This window comes from Indicator indicator, chromosome 6, assembly GCF_027791375.1.
Source record: "Indicator indicator isolate 239-I01 chromosome 6, UM_Iind_1.1, whole genome shotgun sequence".
In the NCBI taxonomy this organism is placed as follows: domain Eukaryota; kingdom Metazoa; phylum Chordata; class Aves; order Piciformes; family Indicatoridae; genus Indicator; species Indicator indicator.
In genome coordinates, this window is record NC_072015.1 from 9,719,693 (window position 1) to 9,743,880 (window position 24,188).

Consider the following 24,188-nt stretch of genomic DNA (forward strand, 5'->3'; position numbering starts at 1 on the left):
GCACACACTTGCTGATACAAGCTTCAAAGCTGCAGCTTGCTGGGTAACAGACACTGTAGTTTGCTGCCTCTGTTCCTCTGCCAGAACTACTTATTTATATTCTTGTTTTGAAGCAGACTGAGGCTGTCCACTTCAGATCTGGCTCTCACAGATATTGTTTATTCCTGTTGCTACAGCCTCAGTGATGGTGTCCAATTTCTTAACCTTCATCGGTTTCCACTGACCTCCCCCCTATGAAATGCACTTTTTCTCATGTGAAACGTTTTTAACAGTTCATCATAGCCACCCGCTACAACCCTGCCCTATCAGCTCATGTTCCTCCTATCACTTTCCCTTCCCAGCAGCCCTTCTTTCCACAGCCTGCACACAGCTAAATATACACAACACTGCATCTGAAGGAGCCATGTGTCATTTGGTGGAGTACAGCTCCACCCGTTTGCCAGGCCACCACAGTGAATTTTAAAAAGGGACCACAGTTTCTCAAGCAAATGGCTGGAAGAGTCGTACAAGCCTTACAGGCAGTAATTTCACACAGTCATAAAATCACAGAATTGGTTTGGCTGTAAAAGACCTTTAAGATCATAGAGTTCAACCATTATCGAACTACCAAGTCTGGTGCTAAACCAGCACCCCATCTGAGTCCTTTAAACACCTCCAGAGATTCAACCAACCTCCCTGGGGAGCCTGTTCTAGTGTTTGATAACTCTTTCAGTGAAGAGGTTTCTTCTAATATTCAGTCTAAACCTCTCCTGATGCAACCTGAGGCCATTACCTCTCATCCTATCACCTGTTACTAGGGAGACCAACCCCCACCTCACCACAATCTCCATTCAGGGAGTTGCAGAGACCAAGGTGGTCTCCCTTGAGCCTCCTTTCCTCCAGACTAAACAATCCCAGTCCCCTCAGCCGCTCCTCAAAAGATCTGTTCTTCAGACCCTTCACAAGCTTCACTGCCCTTCTCCAGATCTACTCCAGCACCTTAGTGTCTGTCTTCTTGTGAGGGCCCCAAAACTGAACACAGTATTCAAAGGTGTGGCCTCATCAGTGCAAAGCACAGGGGAAATAATGAGCAACTATTCAACCAGGACACTGGATTTTGTAAATGAAAGATTACTAGCCCAAGATTACCTTTCTACTGAGAGGGCCTCTGCAACCTTACACCTTCATAACGGCAAAACCATTTTGCTTAGTTGTTGCCCTCAAAATCCCTGGCCATAGACCTGTAATAAACATGGTCACTCTACTTCTCTTTCGAGTCTTGTCTTTCTACCTCACTTGATTTGTCTTGGTCTCACTCTCTTACAACTCTGCTTCCCCTGGAGAAAAGTTTAATCTGTTTTCCATCCCCCAACACAAGGTAATTCCTTCATTAGTCAAACTAAAGCCTTTGTGAACCTTGAGGTTACATGAGGTAAATGAGAAGGTACCTTCAATAATGAGGCAGCCATCTTTTCTGTTTTGCTTTTTTTTCTTTTTGTTTTGTTGTTGTAGAGGCAACCCCCTGGGATTTCACGGGGTCTTGATCCCTACTGAGAAATAAGTACAGCAATATCCTGCTAGCAGTGGCCCACGGCCAGCAGAGACAAAAAGCCCCAGGCAGGATTGCCCGAGGACTATGGCTGGGCTTTCAACACTTAGGAACCTAAGTAGCGGGAGGCAGGTCGCGGGTGGGTGACCTGAACCCGACCGCCCCAGGCAGGATCCCAGCCCGCGGCATTCTATGCCGTGGGAAGCACTCCACAGCATTTTCAGTTTTGTTTGGTTTTGGTTTCGGGTTTTTTTTTTAGTACTATTATTTTTTCAAACCGAGAACGTCAGTTAGTCTGTAAGAGCACTGCCCACAATCCCCAGAGCTGAGGTAAAAAGATGCCATCCGGCCCCGCACCCACCGTCGTTCTGCCGGACCAAGCTGCGGAGCGCGTAAGAAGGCACCCTCCCACGCCACCCCCCGCAGCGCCGGAGAGCGCTGTCAGTTCCTTGCTGCCCCTATACGCCAGGAAGCCCTCACGGAAACCGGAGGCCACCCCCCACTTTCAGCTGCTGAAATCCGCAGAGGCACCTGTTAGGAGGAAAAAATCCTCCTACCCCCCGCGTTTTTTTTTTTTTTTTTTTTTTTTTTTTTTTTTTTTTTTTTTTGCAAAGGAGCAGGGGAGGACGACGCGGCACCGGTTTGCGGTGCCCACCGCCTCCTGCTCAGCCGGGTTTCGCCTCTCCAAGGCGGGGGGGCTTGAGGGGTGGGCACGCCGCAGGCTCTGTAACCCCAGCCCCGTCCTCCCCTCCTCCGCGGAGCAGCGGCATCTGCCCCGCCACGTAAGAGCGTTTCGATCGGGGAGGGCATTGTTACGTTAGACTGAGGAACAAAAATGAAGCAGGGAGGGAAGGAGGGTTAAGGAAGTCAGGCGCTGAAAGCGAAGAAAAAGCATGCTGGGTTTGAGTGCCCCCACCTCTGATCTGCTTTTGAGGCTGCTTCTTTTAGGTCTGAGAAGGACATCTTTAAAGTCCAGTTTGAGGTCTGCGTCTACCCGGGGCATCTTGCTGGGGTGCGGGGACTGGGACTCTCCTGGCGGCAGCAGTGGCGGTCCCGCTGCTCTCGCTCCGCTCCACTGCACCGCGCCGCCTGCAGAGCCGCGCCGGCCAAAGCCCGTGGGCCGCGCACAAAGACTATTTATAGGGCGCAGGGATCGCGACGCCGCGGCCCGTGCCCCATCGCTTTATTAGGCGAGGGTTTAGCTGAGTAGCCGGTCCCCACCTACCCCTTCTCCCGCCGCAGCGACCACTGCCCCTCCATCGGCCTGGTCGTTCTGTGTGGCTGAGGGGAGGAGGGAGAAGACGCGGCGCCCGTCTGCAGCCGCCCGTGCGAGGCGAGGCGCGGCGCGGCGCGGGCACGGCCACCGCTGGCTGCATAGCAGCCTTAAGGGCAAAGCAAGGGCAGCGGAAAATGGCGCCTCCGTGTGAACGAGGGGGAGGCTGCCGCCGGTGTGGGAGCCTGGCGCTGTCGGGTAGCCGCTGCGGGGCTGAGCTGATGTTTCTTGTCCCTCTCTCGCTTCTCTCTTCCTCCGCCACCGGCAACGGTTGTGACCCGCGGAGACGGCTCTGATGCGACCACACTGGCAGGGGCTGGAGACACTCCACAGAATTTGTCAGGCGGCTGTGGCATGGTCCAAACCGTTGTGTCTCTAACCCTATAGAAGGCCCTGCTTTGGTCTCCATGGGCTCGAGTGGCAATAAGACTTTATGAGGTGCTGAGCCCAGTCCTTTCCCATCGTCCTCTGTTAAAACCAAGAGTTGACCAGCTCCAAGAATCCTCCTAGCTGGTTCCCCGTCTGCAGAGCAAAGGGCTGGCATGTGTCTTTGGAGTTACAAACATTGAGAAATGTGCAGCTGCTTGGCCAAAGGAGAGCAGTCACAGCACCAGCCACCTGAAAACTGCCTCTGCACAATCATTTCCAATTTTAGTACATGTAGAAAAGCAACAGGAAGCTTGTTGGGTTTGTTGGGTTTTTTTGGTGGGTTTTTTTTCCCTCCATAGCATAGCAGAGCCCTATGTGTTACTTCATTTGATCTGTTTTCAATGGCTAGTCACAAAACTCCCATAGCAGCAGGGTTACACACACTGGGTCCATCTCCATCTGTTGGCACAGGGGTCAGTACAGGGTTACCAGGCTTCGTATAAGATGACTCACAGGAGCTTTGAGCCTTAAAGTCTCTTTAATTATGAAGTCAGTGGGTTTTAAAATTTGAACTTCTTTGGAAGACACGTAAGTGTTGTCAGTGACTGGAAGCTGAAGCACAGGATCATGGCTGGCTTCCCTTCCTCAGACACATTGTAGGATGAGGCAGTACTCTCTTTATCTAAAAGCTGCACGTCTGGTCAACACCCTGCCTCCAGCAGAGCTCTTTTACACCTTTTTGTCCAAGACTCCAAGATAATTCAATATGACCAAGCACGAGGCCTAGGCTTTACGCAGCCAGAAGGGCATGTGAGTATTTGCAGTTTTGAATGTCCAGGTTGAAAGTCCTTGAACCTGGTCTTCAGAAAGCCTTGCCACCATGGGCATTTCTCACAGGGATACTCAGGTGGAATTTATAATTACTCTCACCTGCTTGACAGAGGCCATTCTATTGGTGGTTTCTCCACCAGCTTCAACCATATAACAGAATCTTCCATCATTTACTATTCAGTAATAGATGAACATTTTGTTCAGCAGCAGTGATTACTGATGAGAATGGGTTCTATGAAAGTGGCACGTCTGTAGCAGAGAACTGGGAATGGAATAAAAACAAATGCCTTCTGTCTGTGCCTGGTACCGTGTCTTCTCTTTGCCCTCATGGCAGGCACGTGATGCTGAGAAGGAAGGAAGAAAGAAGCAACTACACTGTGAATGCAAAAGGTCAGCCCTGTTGTGGGGAGCAGGAGATGGAGGCTAACATACTTGTATGTCTCAGAAAATCCTACTTGATGCTGTTTTTCCTTTTAGGTGCTTTTCATTTTAGTTTCCTCTCACAGAACTCCCTGTGCTGTTTTTTTCTGTACATTATGGTATCTGCTAATACCCAGTATTTTCCCTGTGTGCATATACCAACAAACTAGTTGGATTTCTCAGATCAGCTCTAGTAGTCTTGAAAATTTACAAAATCCTCCAGTTTCTTACTTCAAGATATATTTTCTGTAATGAGTATTCTGGTTTCTTGCTGAACCAGCTCTGTCTTTCCTTTCTGAAGTATAGACAGCAAAAAGGACATGATCAGTAATCACATTAATATCATAGTGAGAAAGGAAGATGGCACAATCACAGTCACAGAATGGTAGGGGTTCTGGAGATCTCTTTGGAGATCATCTAGTCTGGCCCCTCTGCTAAAGAAAATTTACCAAGAGCAGGTTTCCAGTGATCACGTCCAGGTGGGTTTTTAACATCTCCATAGAAGGAGGCTTCCCAACCTGTCTGGGCAGACTGTTCCAGTGCTCTGCCATCCTCACAGGAAAAAAGTTTTTCCTCAAGTCCAGTTAGACCTTCCTCTGTTCTAGTTTGTACCTATTGCCCCTAGTCCTGTCATGGAACACCACTGAAAAGTGCCCAGCTCCATCCTCCTGATGTTCAGCCTGTAGATATTGGTAACCATTAATAAAATAATAAGATCCTTTAAGTCTTCTCTAAGGTAAATAGCTGAAATCTCTCATCATTACCTTATCAGAGATATGCTCCAGCCTCCTTATCATCTTTGTAGCCCTCCCCTGGACTCTATCCAGTAGCTCCCTGCCTCTTTTGAAATGGGGAGCTCATAACTGGACACAATACTTCAGATGTGGCCTCACTAGGGCAGAGTAGAGGGGGAGAAGAACCTCCCTTTACATGCTAGCTATGCTCTTCTTAATGCACCCCAGAACACCGTTGGCCTTCATGGTCACAGGAGAACATTGCTGGCTCATGATTAACTTGTTATCCACCAGGACTCCAGGAGCCTTCTCTGCAGAGCTGCTTCCCAGTAGGTCAACCCCTTACCTGTACTGGTGCATGGGGTTTTTCCTCCCTAGGTGCAGGACCCTACACTTGCCCCTGTTGAACTTCATTAGATTCCTCTCCACCCAAGAATCTTGTGTGTCCAGGGCTCACTGAATGGCAGGACAGACTTGTGGTGTTCCCAGCCACTCCTCCCAGTTTTGAATAATCAGCAAACTTGCTTACACTCTGTCCCTTTTTCTAGGTCACTGAGGCTGATTGCCTTGCTATGTATCTTTGCTATTTCTCTTTATACCTGCAGTGATCCCAGAGTATCTCTTTGTGCTATGGAAGAAAGAGTGGTTCAACCAGGCTGTATGTTTAGTATTTATCCGTTAAGTGCAGATGAGCTATCACTGATTTCAGAAATTAACACATGTAAATTATTACAGCTACTTTCCTTCAGAACTGTTCTTTTCTCTACTTCATTGGTTTAGATTTTATATTTAAAAGCACATGGAAAAATACACTCAGAATAGAACTTATAAGCCACTATAGCTGAAAAGACCAATGCCAGCATTGCTTCATAGGTCTTCTGGAAGTTTCCTGAATTTTTTTTTTTTTTTTTTTTGAGAAGAGGGAGAAGTGGCCATAATAATGCAAAATGTTGTTACTATGTCTCAGGAAGTATCTATCTGACTTTATCTAGGAGTTATAGTTGTCCTTGTAATTGTAAATGCTGTTGTGTTTCATAACAGAAATTAGTTCACCAATGGATGTGGTGATAAAGGACATGGAAGAGGCAGAGGTGTACTCATTGGTATCTTCACCTTGGTCTTCCCTGGTAATATTTGCCACAGGAACCCCAGGCCTCTGAGACCCGTGGGAAACAGGAGCAGTAAAGACCTACCCTCAGAAGAACGGGATTAGTTTTGGAGAAGAGGGAGAGGGGAGGGCTTCCTGAGGACCATAAAAAGCAAATATTTATCTTTAAGAAGAGCAAGGAAGAAGAAGGATCTGGGTAACTATAAGCCAGTCAGCCTCACTTTGATGCCTAAGAAGGTGATGAAGCAGATAATCCTGGAAACCACATATAACTCAATGAAGGAGAAGAAGATGACTGGAAGTAGTTGTCATGAATTTACAAAGACAAAATCATGCTCAGCTACCCTGATTACCCTCTATGGTGAAATGACTGATTTGGAGGATGTTGTTTATTTTGGCTTTGGCAAGGCTTTTAACAAACTCCCATAATGTCTTCATAGACAGACTAAAGTATGGACTAGCTAAAAGGACAATGAAGTGGATTGAATACTGACTAAACTTCTGGGCTTAAAGGGTTGTGATCAGAACCATGAAAACCAGCTGGAGGTCAGCCATTTGTGGAATACCAGGTTAATTGTATTATGGCATTAAAAACACCCTTTGTTTATCCAAGCTTAGTTTTCTTCTAATTTAAATAAGAACATTTTCCTTACCAACTCCTTGGTGCTGAAAGGCATTCAGTGATAACCTTAAACTATGAGCACTTCTGAGCACCAGATATACCTCTAGGGTGAATGCTTAGTGAGGTTGTCATTATTTATCAACAGAAACTCTGGTCACAGCATATGCACAGCTGAAGGTGCACACTGACTGCTTCACTGTGGTTCCTGGGAAGATGCTATAGCCTCATATAGCTCCATACAGACAGCCTGTAACATAATTAGCATGAGTGTTTAAGGAGTGTGGTGAGCAGTAGTGAAAGCATCACTCAGCTGGCAAATGCTCCTGCAAACTGTGTGTCACAATTTCCCAGTACAATCCCATATCTGGAAAGAAAAACATGCTGCAGGACATGTGATGATCTTTCACTGTTAAGGAGAAGCAGTACATTTGGGAAACGAGCCTTGGTTTTCTTGCAAGAAATTTAAATCACTTTTATTATTCTGTTTGAATTTGGGCCTTGCCTACACTGAATAGCATTTCCCAGTAGAAAGATCAAGAGACCGAACTCAGCAAACACTGCAAATGCAAGCAGAAGATTTCTTTTGGTGGTGGAGATAAGGGGGGTTCTCTCAACTATCATTCGTATTACAGCATCTACACTAGGGCTTTTGCTGGCACTGATAGCCACCAGAAATGGGAGGAGTGGGGCTGACACCCTTTACTTACAGAGCTATGTCAAGCAGACTTTAGCCACATCCATGAAGAGACTCATATGCCATAAGTATTTTCATTAAATTCAAAGGTCTTAGGGTCAACCGCTAAGCATAAGCTGAATCCCAGGCCTATGCTGAATTCAGTAGGATAAATTCTCATTCAAGGTACAATTCCATAGAATCACGTTGGAAAGTATCTTTAATGGTCATCCAGTCCAACACCCCTGCAGTGAGCAGGGATATCTTCAATTACATCAGGTTGCTCACAGCCCCATCCAACCTGACCTTGAATGTTTCCAGAGATGGTGCTTCTACCACCTCTCTGGGCAAGCTGTTCTAGTGTTTCACTACTGTCATTGTAAAATTTACTTAGCACGTTTCAAATGCCAATTGTAGTCACAGCAATAATAATCAATGGGACTCTGACCTCCCTTGGCTTATGAAATACATTTAGAGTCTGTCTGTTTTCATAAATAAAATAGGCCAAGCCCAATCACAGAATGTTAGGGGACCTTGAAAGATCATCTAGCCCAACCCCCATGCAAGAGCAGAAGCCCCTAGAGCAGGTCACACAGAAATGCGTCCAGGCTCAACATGAGCCACCAGTGTACATTTGCAGCCAAGAAAGCCAACTGTATCCTGAGTTACATCAAGAGAAGTGTGGCCAGCAGGTTGAGAGAGGTGATTCTCCCCCTCTACACCACTCTCATGAGACCCCGCCTGGAGTACTGTGTCCAGTTCTAGAGCCCCTATTACGAGAAGGATATGGATGTGCATGTCCAGAGAAGGGCCATGAGGATGATCAGAGAGCTGGAGCACCTCTCCTATGAGGACGGGCTGAGAGAGTTGGAGTTGTTCAGTTTGGAGAAGATAAAGCTCCAAGGAGACCTTATTGGGACCTTCCAGTATCTGAAGGGGGCCTACAAGAAAGGTGGTGAGGGACTTTTTAGGGTGTCAGGTAGTGATAGGACTAGGGAGAATAGAGCAAAACTAGAAATGGGTAGATTCAGATTGGATGTTAGGAAGAAATTCTTCACCATGAGGGTGGTGAGGCACTAGAACAGATTGCCTAGGGAGGTGGTAGAAGCCCCATTCCTGGAGGTTCTGTCCCTGCAAGACAAGAGACAGACTACTGTGCACACATAAAACCCATTTAGATGCCATATGTGAACTTCAAGGCGTTTCACTTCTATTGAATGTTGGAGAAATTCTGATATTGCTCCCTCAACTATCCTCAGACTATCTGTTGGGGTGCTAGCTGATTAATTATGCACCGTTGCATGCACTGGTCATGCACTGGTCCAGTTTGGTTTGATATAGGGCTTTACTGTTATGAAAAAGGTCTGTGGACTTAATTTAAATGGGACAAAATCCATTATATACTACCCATTGTGACCTGATATTTCTCTAAATGATATCCAAGTCCCATATACTGTAAAAGAAAGCAAGATTATCTCCATGGAAATTTTAAGCCATCTCACAAGATGGAACAGGTATTTTGTTGCTGCTACAGAGCTTTGTGTACAGAGCCAGCCACTCCTCAGTGGTGCCCACTAGTAGAATGAAAAGCAATGCATGCAAACTGAAACATGTGAAATTCTACCTGAACCCAAAAGAACCCTGTTTTTAACTGTAAGAGTGGTGGAACACTGGTACATATTGCCCAGGAAGGTTGTGAAGTCCGTTTGAATGGAGACATTCAAAACCTGACTGGACAGAGTCTTGGGCAGCCTGCTTTTCTGCTTCTGCTTGAGCAGGGGTTGAGAGGTCCTTACTAACTTCAGCCATGCTGTGATTCAGTGGTTTTATACATTACTTTCTCATTACAGAGTATTTTCCCTTGCAAGATCTCTAGGGGCTTTAAAAATTCCATAAATAAATACTTTTATCTAATGGTCATGAGCATTGTGAAAACTCATTTATGTAAGAGAAAGACAAATTCAGGGATGAAGCAAAATCCTATCTAAGTTTCATATCAGGGCTCTCATTAGGATCTCACACTGGCTTTATAGCAGTAAACCCCTACTGACTTTGGTGGAGTTGTCCCTACTTGGTAATATTAAAAGGGAGAAATAGGCTATGAACTCATCAGGGACAAGTGATGAAGTGCCATAGCCCACATTAATTTGGCATCTATAGCAAGTTGACTTCAAAGAGCAAATACAGTGGACTCATTCCCATCAGCATTAATAAGATTTTTTTCCCACCAAAGCATGATGAAGTTTGGCCTTCAGTTGTGAAGTCCTCATGGCCAGTCATGCAGAGGGTCATTTTTAGGGTTGGTAGTGTAACTAAAAAGGAATTCTCAACTCTCATCACGGGGTATATTCAGACTGGCACAGCTCCATGTCATACTCTCTGTTCAAGCTCCTCCTCTGCTCTCACAAGGTTTTGTCTTGTATACACATTACCTGAAGGCTCATAAAGTCACTTCTTGGTCATCCTTTTCCTAGCCACCAATATCACAAAACTTAATAGGGAAGGGGCTTTCTGACAGTGGAGTCTATTGTTTATCCTTACATCTCTCAAAAAATCCCTTGATGTGGCATTCATGGTGCCTTTGACTCCTTTTGGCAGGGGTGGGTATTTCTAGGACCTCTAGTATATTTTCCTCCTGGTTTTTACTTTGGCCCTGGAGCCTCATGGATACCATTAGACAGCCTGGCTCCTTGGCCTCCCCATATCAGATTGAGGGAATGGAGGTCTTTTGTCCTGACTGGGCATGAGATGATTACCAGGGTTTTCCAAAAGCTACTAGACCAAACAGCAACACAAGCGAGGTAGCAAGACTCCCTCAGTAAATAAGTATATTTGCAAATAAACATATAATAGCAATAGTACACAACTGCAGAAGTGTTTAGGCTGAGAATAACTCAGCAAAAATTAACTTCTGTTGGTCCCTGTGTACCAGCTGATTATTTTTGTAAGCAAACCACCTACTGTCATGACATTGCATGAGAATTTCACAGTGTTACAAGCCAGACTCTAATGAGTCTGGCCGTGCTCCCTCCTCTCTGCAGTGTTTGCATTCAAACTTGGATGCAAGCTTTGCACCTGAAGTTCATCCATCATTTCCAGTCTAGAAACTCCTAAGAATCCATTGTCAATTTAACTTGCTCATGTAAAGAGAGGATAATGGATTCAAGAAGCAGTTTTGCACAAGTGTTTTTCTGGCCAGCCCCAGAATTTGCAGTATGCAATAGATCAGTCACAGCACTGCTGAGGCAGTACAAATACTAATATTGATGCTTACTTAATTTCTAAAAAAAATTTAATGTACCTGTATGTTGCTTCCTTCATCTTCACCTATTTCTTGTGGAATTAGTGAGTTTGTGCTTGTGCTACTCAGCATCAAGATGGTTAACAAGGAAATGGTTTCTCTTGCACTTAACACCAGTCCCTCAGGCATGTGAAGTCCTGAAAGTCCATTTCCTGCTTATGGAGAAAGGTCAGGACATTGCCTCTCTTAGCCCTGATAATTGTTTTGGGTTTGTTTTTTTTTTGTTTTGGTGCCCAGCGCCTGTTTGAATAAGCACATTGCCATCACTGTATGGAAGAAACTAAAGGCATTTGATTAATTAAAAGAGAGCACAATGCTATGTAACCAAATGGCATTTTCTTTATTTTCTGGGGTTTCCTTGACATTTTTGTGTTGGGTGGAAGTCTTGCTACAAATTTTTAACTGGAAAAATGTTTCTAAACTATGAACATCTGGTAATGACTAGCTTTCAAACACGATTTAATCTTTCCTTAAAGACAAACTTAATAACTTTGCTGCCTTACTGCACCATCTACAGGCAAAAAAAAAAAAATCTCCATGTTGATACTACAAAATGTTAGAACTGCGTTAAGCATTTTCTTTAATCATTGCAATTCACAAATAAAAGTGGAATTTTCCAGTTTTTTATCTCAATGAGCATGAGGGTTTATGCCTTTTGTGTTTAAAATTACATTTCCCACGACTTCTAATACCTTGTACACTTTGGCTAGGAAGTTTTCTTTTCCTTCTGCAGAATTTGCGTTAATCTGCATTTTATCATGGGGAAATATAAAACAAGATTGGCTTGGACTTCTATTGTATTTTAATAAGAGTTTAATGGGATGTAGATAAAAGCTGCTGCATTTATCAGCTGTCACATACCTTTTCATAAATACACCTTCCTAGGGATTATGATTAACATCACATCAGTTGTCATCACTATGCCTTTTCAACCCGTAATTCCTCACTGCCTAAAGTTATTCTTAAAATGACCTAGAAAAATGCTGCCTCTCTTTCCCACAGCAAACAAAAGCTTGCTAGATATTCTCATATATCATTATGATAAAATGGGAAGGGAAAATTTAACACCTGATCTTGTAAAATATGCATTAGTTTTGCAAGGCTGTTTAGAGAGTGAAGATTATGAGCATGTGAGGCCACAGTAGCTGCACATCTGTAGCTATTGCTTTATGTCTAACATGCGGTTTGGGTGTCGTAATATTTCAGTAGTCAAATAGGACAAATATGACATGAAACTGAGGGAGCAAATCTCATTAATTGCCTGCCTCCTTTTTTAAGGAAGAAAGCAGATCACCTTTAGCTGTTCTTTCCTTCCTGCGAATACATGTGTTTAAAAATATACCCGGGGTAAACTAAAATGAAATACAGTCCTTAGAAGTGGTAGATAGATACATGCGTTCTGTCACAAAAATTCAAAGGAATTTAAGAGTTTTTGTTCTGGTAGGCTAACAAGGGTCTAAATTCAAGCTGATTTATTTACTTGGATTTTAGTCTTGTGTTATAGTGCCTTTGCTGGGAAACTCTGTGGAGCAAGAATGTTACTTGATGCAGCACGTATGCAGCACCCAGAGTCAGTAAGGCGTGGATCCTGCTTACAGTCTTTTCCTGCCAGTATAATGAAGACTTCTAAAAATACTGCATATTTTTTGTCTATTATTCCACTTCTTTGCCTAGCAAATTATTATTTTGCATTTTGATTCGTGCCTACCTGTCTCTCCCTTTTTCCTGAGCAGCCGTGCAGCACTGCTGGTTTCTGATGTTAAAAGAGTTGGCATGTTTCACCCTTGTCGTCCATATTTCAGCAAAGGCAGAAGTCGCTTCCATATGCGGTTTGCAGAGTGCTTTGGGATCCTTCAGGATGAAAGGTGTGATATAAATATAAGATACCATCCATTCCCTTTTCTCTGCAGCACACAGAGTGCTAATAGGTTTTGCTTTCATCTTGAGCTCCCCTGACTAAATTGTCAAACATTTCAGTAATACCATGAATGTTTGCTTTAGGCACAATCATAATCACTGTTCTGTTAGCTCCATCCTTACAAAAGGATGGCTATTCTCCAGGCACACAATTGACTCTCCTACTACCAAATGCTTCTTCTTGTTGTCCTTAATAGCTTCTGTAACAATTTCCCTTGAGTTTTCTTGCTTCGGTCTAATCCTTTGTATCTCATTCAGGTCCCATTCCCATTTGTCGTGTCAGTTTACCTGCAGTATATTGTAAAGTCTGTGCTGATTCTGTACCCTGAGCAAAAGGGACCAGCACAGGGGTATATTTCTTTGGACTTCTGATTCTTGTGTCTTTCTCCTTTCCACTGTGTTTAGATGGCAAAAGCACTTCCTCTGTAGGCTGTGAGGAAAGCAACAGCTTCTCCAGGCTACCTAAGCAGCACCTCATTCTCAGAAAGAGGCAAAACAAAATAGCTTTTCTAAGCCCTACTGCCCAGCGCTGTGGGAAAGGGAATAATTTGCCTCATTAGGTTACAGGGCCAGCAGCCCCTTGCCTTCCCTGCACTCCCCTTACTTGACCCCACTGTATTAGAGCTGCAGTGAGGACACAGCAAATACAGCTGATCAGACCAGCCACTTCCAGCTGTGGCCACACCGCTGCTCCCTGACCTTTCTCATGTACTGCTGTGGCACTCACCCAAGGCCACACAATTGGCCCTTAGAGAGCTCAGATAGTAAATGCAGAACATGCTGGGGCATTTCTTCATACTCCCCCTTCTTCATTCCTCATTATATTAGCTCAATTAACTTGGCTTCCATGTTTCTGGATTCTCTTGCATTCAGCTTTAGGCTATTTCTTTTCACCCTGATGCACTGCTGTCAGGTGGCAATATATAGCTCACTAGAGCAAGAATTTGTCAGGAAAATTGATAAAAAGGAGTATCCTTTTGGGACCAGGCCAAGAAATATTGTGGAAATTGTTACACAAGCTGTGTGGGGCTACACTGTCATGTGGGGAAAAGGATAGGAATAAACAAACAGCTATAAATGCTTGATTTCCTGATATTTTAAACTGATGCATTTGAATTACTATATCTGGTGCTAAATTTGGCCAAAAGACATCTTTCTCTACTCCTGATGATTGCTTTCTTAAGCCTACATTTGGCTGTGGTATAGCATGGAATAGAACTTCCCCCACTTACTTAAGTGTGAACTGGGACTATGTCTATAGGAGGCAGTGATAGTGTCATCATGTAAAATTTGTGTCTGTGATCAAAAGGAGTCCTTTTTTTTATTTTTTCTTTTCTGACAACTCAGAACAGAGCTCAGAAATGCAGAACCATTTTCATACTTAAAAAACGTTTGATATTTAATCAGAACAGAAATGTGGCATGTGAAGAACATTAGCATATATCTGAGCTGAGCTTTGGGAGTATTAATAATGAATTATGCTGATAAAGAACAGCTGTATTCTTACATCACAAACCATGGGGACAAATAATTAATTTGCTTTCATTAATTTCACAATTCTTTCTTGGCAAGAAGTCCAGAAATGCTTAAGCTACAGATCTAATTGCCACAACAAGAGTGTATGCATTAAGAAATTGTATCAATTATTGGGCCATCAGACATTATTATGAAAGCTGATTTCTGCTTCTGCAAAGTTAAGATGCTCCCCTCACTTCCCCTTTGCCTCCAGTCTTTTTTGTTGTTGTTTTTGTTGGCTACTAACAGGATGTTTGGAGAAAATAGTGTGATAAAATGATGGTAATTTTCTTATTTAATAGAGAGGAGCCTGAGTCATAGAATGATAGAATGATAGAATCGTAGAATCATAGAATCAACCAGGTTGGAAGAGACCTCCAAGATCATCCAGTCCAACTGATCACTCCACCACCTCCCTGGGCAGCCCATTCCAATGGCCAACCACTCTCTCTGTGAAGAACTTTCTCCTCACCTCCAGCCTATACCTCCCCTGGCACAACTTGAGACTGTGTCCTCTTGTTCTGGTGCTGGTTGCTTGGGAGAAGAGACCAACCCCCTCCTGGCTACAACCTCCCTTCAGGTAGTTGTAGACAGCAATGAGGTCACCCCTGAGCCTCCTCTTCTCCAGGCTAAACAACCCCAGCTCCCTCAGCCTCTCCTCATAGGGTTTGTGTTCCAGGCCCCTCACCAGCTTCATTGCCCTTCTCTGGTCACGTTCCAGTACCTCAACATCTCTCCTGAATTGAGGAGCCCAGAACTGGACACAGGACTCAAGGTGTGGCCTGACCAGGGCTGAGTACAGGGGAAGAATAACCTCCCTTGTCCTGCTGGCTCCCTTGACCTGCTGAGTCTGAGTAGGGCTGCATATAGCTGTGAGGTGGAAGTGGGGAAACTGGGCAAAATGTTAATTGCCTCTTGAATGACAGCAATATGGAGGCCACAGCTTCTTTGTTCCCCTGATCACTCTAGACTATATAAAAAAAGTAATCCCTAGGTTTAAATTTGCTGGCTCAGGTGTGGTTTACACCAGGAAAATAAGGAAAATCAAACCAGTCGATGAGATGAATGTGGGAGTTGAGTTGGGTGGCAGAGGAGAAGGGTAGTAGAGGGGTGATGAACTAAATTACTTTTAAAGGTCTCTTCCAACCTATTCTATGCCTCTATGAACTGGTTTTGAAAGGGTGATGCAGATTCCAATTACCATGCTGGAGAGGAGTGCTCTGCCCCTGCTACTATGGGAAGTGCCAGCTGGAGGGCAAGGAGAATGCCATGACACACTTGCCATATCATTCAGCAACCCCTTACAGGAGGGGCTTTGCCACTGGCTTCTCTGCCCAGCAGTGGCCTGTGATAGCATTGCAGGATGTGATGGGATATGTGGTGATGGGCTTGGCTGGAGGCCAGATACATCCAAGACTTTGTCTAGCTTTTCCATGCAACGGATGGAGCCTTCCTCCCTCTCATGCCTCTGATGCCAGAGCATAATGTGGGTTTGAATTTGTGTTTTAGAGAGCAAGGGGAACACTGGCATACACTGAGTACATACATATATGAAACTATACATCACAAACACTCCTATTGCAGCAAGCCTACAGACAGGAAATTGTTAAGAGACTGGCAGATATTCAACAGACAGAATAGGACTCCAATTCCTGGGAAATACTGGCTAAATCTCAGGGTACAACTCTTCTTATATTTATCTATTTATAATTGATGAAGTGCCTTTGAATAAGTCAAATTTTATTTCAGCGTCAGGCAGATCAGAAATCTTGGCATTGGTGGGGTTTTTTGTTTTTGGGTTTTTTTTTGTTCTGTTTGTTTTTTTGGGTTTTTTTTTTTTTGTCATGAAGCAATCTTGACATATATGGCAGCTACTTAAAAATTCCTATTGCATCTTTGGAACCCTTCCAGTTATCACTTAATCAAGTGAAGGAGATCTTAGCTCACTCCTTGTTCTCATTCAGGTTTGCCAATTATAGCTTGTCTAGAAATTTCGTTTCCTTTTACTTGCAAACATCTCTTTGATTCTTGCTAATTTCTGTGGCTAGACTGAGTGATTAGAACCAAAGTTTTTGGAATGCATGGTGTTTGCTCTCTCTCCCTGAGCACCATGCTGGTGAGCTCTGTGAGCCCTCCAGCCTGGCTGGATGTAGGTTTGGTATTTTGTTTAGCATGGGCCAGGAGGGCTTAAGAGGTAAGAGTGTATGGCTGCATGTCACTCCTTTGTTACATGGTGCAGGTTTCACATCATGTACCAGGTAGTGCTAGGAGGAATGCTAGCTGTGTAGCTTCCCTACAAAATCTGTGCTCATGGAATGACTTGTGGAAGCTATTTATGTGAGTTTATAAAATTGCTTTTTTACTGGAGGCTCTTTATGCATAGCCAGTAGTTGAACTGCAATTCATTTTGGGTATCTGCTGCTGTTTTTCTCCCATATTAGACTGGAATCTGAAGCATTGGAGAGACCAGTGTGCTCTGACAGGGGAGATGCCTGAGATGCTTAATTTCAGGCAATAAGGTGGCTGCTACCCCAGAACAGATTTATCAGAGAGAGCTTGTTGAGCGTGAAAATTATCTCATAAAAGTCCTTGTAGTTAATAGAGCAGGCACTATATTGTTTTGGTCACCCAGTTTTACAGCCTGAGGCTGCAGAGAGCTGACAACACTGACTCTGGTGAGAAAGATGGGTGGAGATCTGGGATGCTGATTGTTCCATGCTCCTTCTCTTAAGGGAGATTCAGCAGTGCTGAAAATTCTGCATGAAGTCTCTTCATGGTTGAGGGAGTTATGTACCGCATCTGTGACACACTACACTAGGGTATGCTCCTGAAGAGGTGACCTTCAGGAACATGGAAACTTGAGGGAGGCATTGCTGCTTCTAGATCTTAAGCAGCTCAAAGGAGAACATCAAAGAGAAGGCTTAAATGTTTAAAAGCCATCTGGACTCACTCCTGGGCAAACTGCTGTGCTGCTTGACGAGCAGAAGGTTGGACCAGATGCCCTCCAGAGGTCCTTTCCAACCTTAATCATTTGTTTTTCTGTGACATACCCATGCAAATGGACTCCATACCTTGACATGCAAGACCTGGAGAAGATCTTCAAATATTGTCAATACCTGTGGACCTCAGAGCTTATGGGAATGAGCATCTGATTCTTTCAGGGCAATTCAGTAAGCACCCACTAGGAAAAGCTCACCAAGAGGTGACATGAGAGTCTCACATAATGTAGAGGCATCAAATGAGCAGTGGTCAAGTCTGTGATGCCATAGCTGTGGCTTCAGGAGTTTTGACAAGTGGGTGATACTGCTGGTGACATTGAGCTTGTAGGCTTTGTTGTTAAAAAATAGTCCTATGTGCAGTGTGGCAGCAAGTCCAGTCCTTGCTTGTCCATGCCGTTGTGACGGTCCTCCTCCCTTTCTCCTTCCTCCATGCTTCCCCACACGCCTCTCATTGCAGAAGTCCTTCTGTGCCTCTGTGCAACAACTGCATTAGGAGTTTTACTCAGCTTGAAAGGTAATTCCCTCATTTGCTTTCATATGTGGTAACATGAAGGGCTGGGCCAAAGTTTCAGTGAGAAGACAGAGGCACTGGTGCAAGCAGAGGTGTAAGTGCCTTGGAAAAACATACATGGCAGCATCTCTGGGAACTGTGGGAGTGCTGGAGGGTTCAGAAGGGGTTGCAAATATTAGATGAGTGAGGTGGTATTAGACAGGTTGGGAAGTAGGGTGTCAGTGAGTTAGAGGATAGGCTGTCAGTGAGTTAGAGGACTGTACATTGTGTTTTCCTCAGCCAAGGAATTGCTAATTGCTTTTAGTCAGTCTGCACTGAGGTGAGGAAGATTTAGCATCACCTCTGCAGCTAGGAGCAGCTGAGCCACTGCCATTCTGGAGGTTGCATAAACCAAAAGGAGAAGGGGGGAAAAGTCACTTTCAAACCATTGGAGAAATGCCCTCTGTAAGTTGGAAGCTCCACACCCCTGTCTTCAGCACCTAGTACTGGAACACAAAGGCATGAGCACTTGCAGCTCCCTGGCTCTGTTTGCTGCCACCTGCCTGCTGCCCCCTGCTCAGAGGACACAGGACTCAGAGGTGTGTGAGCCAGATGCCCACCTCAGACTGCAGGCTGGGCAGGCTGAGAGCCCATGCCTGTGTTTGGCCTTGCCTCTGAGCTGTCATTTGAATGCATGGAGGGAGGGATCATCACATACTGGAAAATGGTGTTAGCATATTTTCCAGATTCCTTTTTGGTGGGTTTTAAATTCTTTTTCTTTCCAGCTGAGATATTCTGTTAACAACATAGTAAGGAGCTATTTGTTCCCTGTATCTGTGAAGGCCTTTAGATGCTGTGACTTGATTTATTGTGTGTGACAGTAACCTGCAGAGGGCAGCTTTACTCTTGCATCATAGGCCTCTGCCGCTTGCTTTGTGTCATCACCGCTCAGAGCAGTGCTGCTTGCTTGCTTTTCCCACGAGACAAAACAACAATTTACATCATGTAATTTTTCTCTGTGTCTTTTTTTTTCCCTCGCCTTGTGAGACACGGAGTCACCCAATCCATTATAATCTGTTTGGCTAAATAACACACAGTTCATTTGCATGGCATGTGATTACAAGGTTCTGGAGGATGCTAATTAGGAAGAAATTCTGGGGAAAGAATAGAGATTAGGAAGTATCCATCATTCAGATGCCTGTCAGCCAGCAGAATAATAATAATAATTAATCATGATTAACAATACGTTCAGTGTCAGTAGTGCATCTTATCTGAGGACTGTACAAGCATTTTGTATTCAATCTCTGCATCTCCTTCTGAGGGGAATAGGCATGATAAAATATTTAGAACTAAATTTGCAAATGGCACTTCTGAGATGAGACCCTTAAGGCAGCTGTAAGCAAGTGCCAAAATAAAGTGCCTGGTTTTCAGATGTGCTGAGCATCTGCAAACCCCAGAGTTTGTGTGCTGGTATTAACTTTGATGTCTTTCAGCACAGAGAACACAAGTAGTGCCTGTTTTGTGGTGAAGGGCATCAGTGTTTCAAGTGACAGGCAGGCTGTGCTGGGAAATGCAGGTCTGACCCTGTGGTCATGACTGGGTTTACCTCTCATCTATACTGTTTGCATGCAAGTATGCACTCTGCAAGGAAAGAGCCTGATCACATATGCAGTAGCAAGTTCTTAATGTGTGAGCTGCGCAGAGGTTGGGGATGTGCAAGGCCAAGCATGCCACAGGTCAGCTGAGCTGCAAATATTCCAGTTCCAGCTCTTCTTAACTGTGGTATGAGTGCTTTGAATACATCTGGGACACTGCCAGCAATGATGGAAAATATGCTGTTTTTACAGGACTCTGTGTACTTATTCTTGCTAAATCAGCTCTCAAATTATTGTGCAGACATTGTCCAAGGCACTGAGAAGAGTTCTGGTAAACAAAACACTAAGTTGCCTTACAAGTCAAACTTCTGAGTCATAACCAAAACAATAATGATGAGAAACAAACTTCAAGCAGTTTTGTGAAATCTCTTTTGATTTATATCTACACATTTTTTTCAGTGTTTTTCCACTCAGACAGGATCTCAGGATGTGTAATGCTAGTTTTAGTAGCACTGGGACAAAAAATACACACAAAAAAATTCCAGATTTTTGAGTTCACATATACAATGCTTTGTTGCCACATTTCCCACACACAGATTTCTGACACTTTCATAATAAGCAACCCTAAGTCAGAAGTGTTACTCTGTTAAAGCTCACCTTCTCCACCTCTACAGGCTCACTGGAGAGATACGTGCCATTTCAGAGGAAAAGTGTTTGTTTTGTCCAGCTAACTGTGGTTAGTCACTTAATTGGATCCTACCTCACCTCTTGCAGACCTGGCAATTTTTTGCTAACACAAGTTAACTGAGTAAAGGCAAATAAGCCTATGCCACAAATTACTCTCCATGACCCCAGCATATATAGCCTTTCCTGCCTTGTGTTCAGCCTTTCTTGTCAGCCTTTCTTGTCCTTTCCTCCCCCCGCCCCCCCCCGTCCTCATTGTAACAAAGAACTGCTATATGCTGTATGGAGGGAAGGCTAAATTCAAAAATGTGATCTCCTATGTCTGTAGCACAGTGGTAGAAGTCTTCCATGTTCTGTAACGAATGCAGATTAGTTAGAAAATCCCTCTTTAGAATTAACTATGGAAAGAAAAAAGTACATCCAGCATTGCAGCTTTACTGCTACTAAAAAAATTCCTTTTTTTCCCTTTTTCTTTTTTTCTTTTTTTTTCCCCTAGTTCTCAGATTTTTCTCTTTCTGCTCTGCTGCAGTGCTGTTGAACTGGAGTAACATAAACTCCAAGAAAATGATGGATATAGGACAAAAGGTTAGGAGTTCTGGCAGCGGACCAAGCAGCCGCTTCTAGGTTCGCAATGTCCTTTTTGAGTCTCAGAGTTATCACCACTTTGTAAACAAATGGGCAAGCTTCACAATCCTCCTAGCTATTGTTTCAAGCTGCTTGGGAACACAGGCAGAGGATTCCACACCAGTTACAACCTCATACCGAAGTCAGTAATAATCACTACCATGAGGCACAATGCATTTCCTCTGTCTCTAAAGTTCTGCTATTCTCTTCTATATGACACATAAAAATCTTGTTTGTAGATTTGACAATGTGGTTTCTGGGGGTGTTGAGAGCCCACTGTGACTTTTCTCTGATGCTCAGCTGGAGAGATGTCTGAGCTCCTGCAGAAATCTTTCTTTGAATTTTATGTAGAATGGTCTTTTTATTTCCACAGATGTTACTGTCTTTTCCACCCTATAGGTAGTCTCAGCTGTGCTGTGACTAAATCCTCTTAAACTGCAGTTACTCCTGTGCTTGTGGAGGACAGAATCACTTGGGGCAGGAAGTGAAAGTTCATCCCTTAGGAAAGAGCTTGCCATGATTTTGCACGGCACAGCAGTAACCTGGTAACCGACATATCCGTTCCTGTAACATTTTCTAGGTCAGCATGAATCATTCTTAAGGAAGCAGACTTAAACAGGCAAGTTGAGAAGACTGTAACTATCCTGCATTCTCCCTTCCCAGCTAGTACTGCCCAAGGTGGTGTTTGTGCTTTCAGGGCAATGCAGTCCTCATCCCCTCCCCATCCTCTTGGGGCACTACACATCCCTAATTTGCTATTGACAGTGAGGTTAACAATGATTCTGATGCCAAGGATCCTGTCCCTGGCATCCTACTGAAAAAATGCAAAATAAAGTGAGAGAATGAAGCAATTTCAGTCAGTTAGGAGACAGGAGGTGTACATGCCAGGGTTCAAGGAACCTGTGGGAAGACGCTGCTCGAAATGAGAGGCACATTCCAAACCAAGGTACCAGGCAGAAAGACAGTTGTGGTATGCCTGAGTCCAGCCCTGTATCAGACTTGAGAATAAATCCATGAGCTTGGAAATAGTAATGGTTACCTAACTACACACATTCAAGTATAGGGACATGTGTATGAAAACAGTTTGCTTTCATATGCTGTGAACAGCATCATCAGCAGTTGACACATGCCTCCACTTTACCCTGGTGAATAATGCTTTCCTGCAAGACAGCAGTGTAGAACATGTAAATTTGACCATGCTGTAATATTTCTTTGTTATCTCTGAAGATACTGTGGGACAGAGTCTTGACTGTTTTAAAACCTGAACCTCTTGTGCCATAAAGCTAAAAAATGTGCTGACAGGAATTACAGACTGCAGTGATTTGGGCTGGTGACCAATAGGGTATGACAGAATCACAGAATGTTAGGGGCTGGAAGGGACCTAGAGAGATCATCTAGTCCACCCCCCCTGCCAGAGCAGGATCACCTATACCAGACCACACAGGAACTCATCCAGGTGGGTCTTGATTATCTCCAGAGAGGGAGACTCCACAAGCCCCCTGGGCAGCCTTCTCCAGTGTTCTGTCACCCTCACAGCAAAATAATTCTTCCTCCTGTTTCCATGGAACTTCCAATGCCTCAGTTTCCACCCATTGCCCCTTCTCCTGTCATTTGGCATCACCAAGAAGAGCCTGGCTCCATCCTTTTGGCACTCACCCTTTATGTACATTACACATTAATGAGGTCACCCTCTTCTCCAAGCTGAAGAGCTCCAGCTCCCTCAGTCTCTCCTCATAAGGATGGTGTTCCACTCCCTTAATCATTTTTGTGGCTCTCTTCTGCACTTTCTCAAGCAGTTCCCTGTCCTTCTTGAACCAAGGGGCCCAGAACTGGACACAGTATTCCAGATGTGGTCTCACCAGGGCAGAGTAGAGAGGGAAGAGAACCTCTCTCAACCTACTGACCACACCCCTTCTAATATAACCCAAGATACCATTGGCCTTCTTGGGCAAAGGGCATCTCTCAGCAGGAATAAACCATGAAAAACACAGAACACATTATCAGTTATGTGTATTTCTTATCCCAGAATTATTAGGCAAATTCTTTTCTCTTGTGATTAGCTTCTTTTTCGACCTTTCAAAAGATACTCCACTTCCTTGTGCCTCAGTTTCCACACAGGGACTAAAAACATTCCTTTAACTTGCAGAGATGTGCTGATTAATTAATGCCTAGCTGCACTTTTTAGACTCTCAAGATGAAAAATGCAGTGTATGTATTTACATTTAAAACTATTTTACTATCTTGCTGAAAAAGACATCATTTGATCCATTGCCAGTGTGGGGAGAGAACAGTTCTCAGCAGACACAGGAAATCAGAACTAAGCATATCTTGTGTACCCCCCAAATCCTGCTCTTCCAGGACTTGCTCAGTGCTCACTGCAAGACCAGAATGTCTGCAAATTACTTGCTGTCTCTATACAGGTTTAATTTTGGCTAAATATTATTCAGGGAACAAACTGTGACAGCTGCTGTTCATACACAATGTGCCTTCTGTTGATGTCAGTAGTTGTAGGAGAGACAAATTTGACTCTCTGTCCCATTTTAATGACTACAAGAGTGTATGTATCTCCTGTGTGTAACACTGAGTGTTAAAGCAGGTCAGGATTTGGTTTAAATTCCTCAGTCTCTAGGGTTCTCTTTCTTCCTGCTGAAGAAATCAGCTCTACAGCAAAATGTATGTCACTGCAGCAGAATCAAGGGTGCCATCTCCAGCTAGAAAGCTGGAGTCCACAAAATTATGCCTTTGCTGATTCTTTTGTTTTCAGTAACTGCATGGCATCCCCTTGTGTAGCCTCTTGAATGTGGGCCTTCCTTTTGAAAAAGAGGTCATGTTTTTTTCCTGTCAGAGCAGCACTTGCCGTTTCTGAGGCTGCTGCACAGGGTAAGGTGAATATGGTTTTGTTTTGAATCCACCTGTGCAACAATGCCAAAAAGGGTGTGACAGGGAGAAACACTCCAATGTGCACAGGACAGCAGGCTCTAGTGGAAATTTTTAGATACAAAGTAAGTGTGGGGTGAATGAATAACTGAGCAACATCTGAGAAGCTGTAGAAATCAGAGTTTTCCTAGATCTAAGAGGTTTAACTTTTCCAGTGGAGACTGACTGTGGCCTGTTGTAACAAAGCTGAATGGGTTTGTGGACTGTGTATAAATCCTTGATTTTGGCAAGTAACGGCTGACTAGGAAGCTGGAAGCCATGTGCTGTGCATGCAGTCTGTAAGCCTTTTGTCATTCTGAATGTTGGTTCAAGTAATCTTTCTTTGACAGCTCATTTGCATCTAAGCTATCCCCAAAGAGTCTGAGAGTTTGGAAATAATAGAGATGACATTTGGGTAAGTGTTTAAAAATGCACAGCAGCAGCATGCTCGGAGACTTGCATTAACAAGCAGAAACAAATCCTGAAAGTGAGCTATATATTTAAAAAAAAAAAAAAAAGATGTAGAGAATCTGTCTGAATGAAGTCAGCTTCACTGGGCACTTGATGACTAAGTAGGAAATGTTTTGTG

General features: G+C 44.0%; 1 protein-coding gene across 2 annotated transcripts in view; it reads right to left on the bottom strand.

Moving 5' to 3' along the window:
• The window catches only part of GMPR (guanosine monophosphate reductase), a 40,440-nt gene extending 37,909 nt beyond the window's left edge, over positions 1-2,531 (bottom strand). For both annotated transcript variants that reach the window (XM_054381747.1, XM_054381746.1), the window contains exon 1: positions 2,445-2,531. In XM_054381747.1, coding sequence (XP_054237722.1) covers positions 2,445-2,531 — 87 coding nt within the window. The remainder of the gene's footprint in view (positions 1-2,444) is intronic.
• Between the last annotated feature and the right edge of the window lie 21,657 nt (positions 2,532-24,188).